Below are 3,705 nucleotides of genomic sequence, written 5' to 3' on the forward strand. Positions count from 1 at the left end.
AAAGTGTTCTTCTGAATTGGAATAATTTAGAAGCTCAGCTTGAAAAGACCGAAACAAATTTAAATTCCTGTTTTTCAATTATTTACATGAAATTTCTATTTGGTGTATAGTCGGCAAAATGTCATTGGGTCATCTAAATTCAATTTCTACAACAACGTAACGTATGCTTACATGTATTGATATGGACTACTCTCTCTCTCTCTCTCTCTCTCTCTCTCTCTCTCTCTCTCTCTCTCTCTCTCTCTCAGATTATGAAGAGACGGGTCCTTTCCGGTCACGTGGTATTTAACCGCACACATAGGTCATTTCTGATCAGCATCACGGTCTGAAGTCCAGTATACAACAACGATGGCGGCCAGATTGTCGGGGTTTCCTGAGGAAATAAGCGAGAATTTTCTCTGCTGCGAAATATGTCTGGAACGATACAAGAACGCCAAAATTCTGCCGTGTCTACACAGCTTCTGTGAGCCGTGCCTTGGTAAGCTGGCCGTGAAAACTGGCGCTATCACATGTCCAACATGTCGGCGGTCGCATGAAGTTCCTGGAAGTGGGGTATCGGGCATTGAAACTAACGTTTTTATGAATGACCTGGTCGAACTCTTCAATAACCAAAGCAGCTTGACATCAACGGACAAATGCGAAATTTGCGGACAAGACGGAAGATCCACGCATTGCATCGAATGCGCGCTGGACATGTGTAATGTTTGTGAGAATGGCCACAAGGTGATTCCGTCGACCAAATCGCATCGCCTCGTACCGTTGGATGCTGAGCATGGTACTCATCCCGCCGGGGCCGGCCGCTTTTTCGTGCGCACGGTGATCCACTGTTCCAGGCATTCGGACTACAAGATCGAGTACTACTGCGACACCTGCTGTGAGGCGATATGTCTGAAGTGCACCGCTTTGGACCACGCCCGACCAGAGCACCAGTACAGATGTGTCAAAGACGCGGCCGCCGATTCCAGCAACCGATTGACCGCCATGATCGACGAAGCAAAAATGAAAGAAACTCAGGCCTGTGACAGCAAAATGGCGGTCAAGCAAACATCGGAATCTCTGGACGCGTGTTTCAGACGGGAAGAAGGGAAAACGATCGAGCACGTCCGCAAAACCATCGAAGAAATAACCCGCCTGATCCAAGACGACGGAGACAGGCTTTTACAGGAACTGAAAGTCGAGTACAATACGAGGAAAGATAATTTAAACGCGCAGCTTAAAGAGCTGGAAATCGTTGAGAGCGACCTCTCCCATGCCGCGGAATATGCCGAATATATATTGCGGTACGGAAACGCTGCCCAGTTAATGACTGTGGAGAAAATGGTAGTTTCCCAGCTGGCAGGATTACTGAAAATCGAGACAAAAACCAATCCAGTGGAGGGAGATTACCTTGAGTTCGAACCACGCGCCAGCTTCTTCGAGAAGAAGAGTTTAGGCGTGATCAATACCAGCATCTCCTACAGGGTGAGCGAAATCACCGAGTTTCCAAGACGCGATGAGGAAATCGTAGTTACCGTGGCAACAGTCGACACGAAAACCTCCGAGACGGTCGTCGGTCGGCGCGTCTTCGTCGATGCCGTCATGACGTCACCGGACCAGCGAGAGGAGAAGTTAAAGGTGCACGACAACGGTGACGGGACGCTGTCCGTGAAAACCCGCGCAAAGACGGAAGGCCAACATGAATTCAAATTATCGGTACGCAAGAATCCGGTGCAGGGGTCTCCGGTCAGAGTCAAGGTCATCCCCAGGGCTGGGTTGCTGTGCAGGTTCGGGCAGCAAGGGTCCGCAGTCGGTCAGTTCAACTATCCGTACGGCGTGACTCTCACTAAATCCGGAGATGCGCTGGTTTGCGACTACAACAACAACAGGTTGCAATGCTTCACAAGCAGGGGACAACACAAGAAAGTGCTTCAAATTAAGAACTTGACCTATGCTCTCCGTCCCTTTGATGCGGCCGTTTCCGCAGACGGCAACATCTTCATCACGGACGCTGGAAACAAGCAGATATTCGTCTGCGATGGAGATGGAAAATTGATCGGCTGTTTTGGGACGGGGCGTCTGAAGTGCCCCATAGGGATAACGATAAGTCCCGCCAACGGGAGGGTCTACGTCGTAGATTACAGCTCGCATTGCATCCACGTGTACGGCCAAGATGGAAATCACATCAAGTCCTTCGGAAGGCAGGGGAGTAAGAGAGGTGAATTTTACAATCCGTATTTCGTCTGCACCGACCGAGAAGGCAAAGTGTACGTGTCCGATTCATTCAACGACCGTATACAAGTTTTCAATGCTTACGGCCAGTTCCTGAATGAGTTCGGGGCGAAGGGGAGCGGTGACGGCCAGCTGAACTGCCCTCTCGGAGTGACCGTGGACAAAGACGGCTACGTGTATGTCGCGGACAGTCGAAACAGGAGAATCGTCAAGTACGTGTCTGACGGCAAATTTGTCGGTCGTGTTGACAGTGATAAGGACGGACTCAGAAATCCGCACGGTATTTGCGTGACCGATGACGAACCATTTGGCCAAGTCTTCGTAGTTGACCAGGCAAACAATTGTGTTAAAGTGTTCGCCCAGTGAACGCAGGAAGTCTTCATGTGAATTGAAGGAAGGGAGAGTTGTTAAAGGGACAAAGTCGGCCATTTTTCATGAATTTCGTTTGCTACGAGATACCATTTATATTGTTTGACATGTTGAAAGATATTGAATGAATGGGTCACTATGCATATATTCGACCCCGGTTGTAGACACGGTTATAATGAAACCATCGCGAAAATGAATTAATGGTCATGACCATTAATTCATTTTCGTGATGGTTTCATGTATCGTGTCTAAAACCGGGGCGAATATATGCATGGTCACCCATTCATTCAGTATCTTTCAACATGTCAAACAATATAAATTTATCTCGCATGAAACAAAATTCATGAAAAATGGCCGACTTTGTCCGTTAAAAACTGCAACCATACATACATACATACATACATACATACATACATACATACATACATACATACATACATACATACATACATACATATACATACATATACATACATACATACATACATACATACATACATACATACATACATACATACATACATACATACATACATACATACATACATACATACATACATACATACATAGCCTTCCTATCGAAGTCTGAGTCAAGTGACCACTGAGGGCGCGATTATTAAACGGAACACAATCTCACTTTGTCACGGATGGAGACCCTCCACATATTCAGGAACGCAGACGGGAGACTATATCAGCGCCCATGCAAACGAACAGGTCTGAGCACAGGGTGTTGTCTAAATGTCCGTCCCCAGGGTGAGTAGGTGTTTCGTTGTATTGCTAATAAAGATATATTCTACCAACCTTTGGTGTTTTGGTCTTAAACTTAGCACTGCCCTTGACAATCTTGCGTTAACGTTTTATCAACATGCTGTATCTATTATCTGATGAGTTTGAGTGCCTAATTGGCCAAGGTAAGCAAGGGTAAATTACTAAGCTGTGGACGCTGTCACCAGATTATCACCGGATTAAATTTGACAAAGTCAACAACGAACGCGCCAGTAAGGTATAACTGAAGACCTTACTGGCGCGTTCGTTGTTGACTTTGTCAAATTTAATCCGGTGATAATCTGGTGACAGCGTCCACAGCTTAGTAATTTACCCTTGATTACTTGGCCAATTAGGCACTCA

General features: G+C 46.5%; 1 protein-coding gene across 1 annotated transcript; it reads left to right on the plus strand.

The window, feature by feature from the left end:
* The first annotated feature begins 348 nt into the window (after nt 1-348).
* On the plus strand, nt 349-2,574 carry LOC139143872 (tripartite motif-containing protein 2-like). Its single transcript, XM_070714460.1, has one exon. The coding sequence runs from the start codon at nt 349-351 to the stop codon at nt 2,572-2,574; it is 2,226 nt and encodes a 741-aa protein (XP_070570561.1).
* The last annotated feature ends 1,131 nt before the right edge of the window (nt 2,575-3,705 follow it).

The sequence above is a fragment of the Ptychodera flava genome, chromosome 1 (genome assembly GCF_041260155.1).
Source record: "Ptychodera flava strain L36383 chromosome 1, AS_Pfla_20210202, whole genome shotgun sequence".
Taxonomy (NCBI): Eukaryota; Metazoa; Hemichordata; class Enteropneusta; family Ptychoderidae; genus Ptychodera; species Ptychodera flava.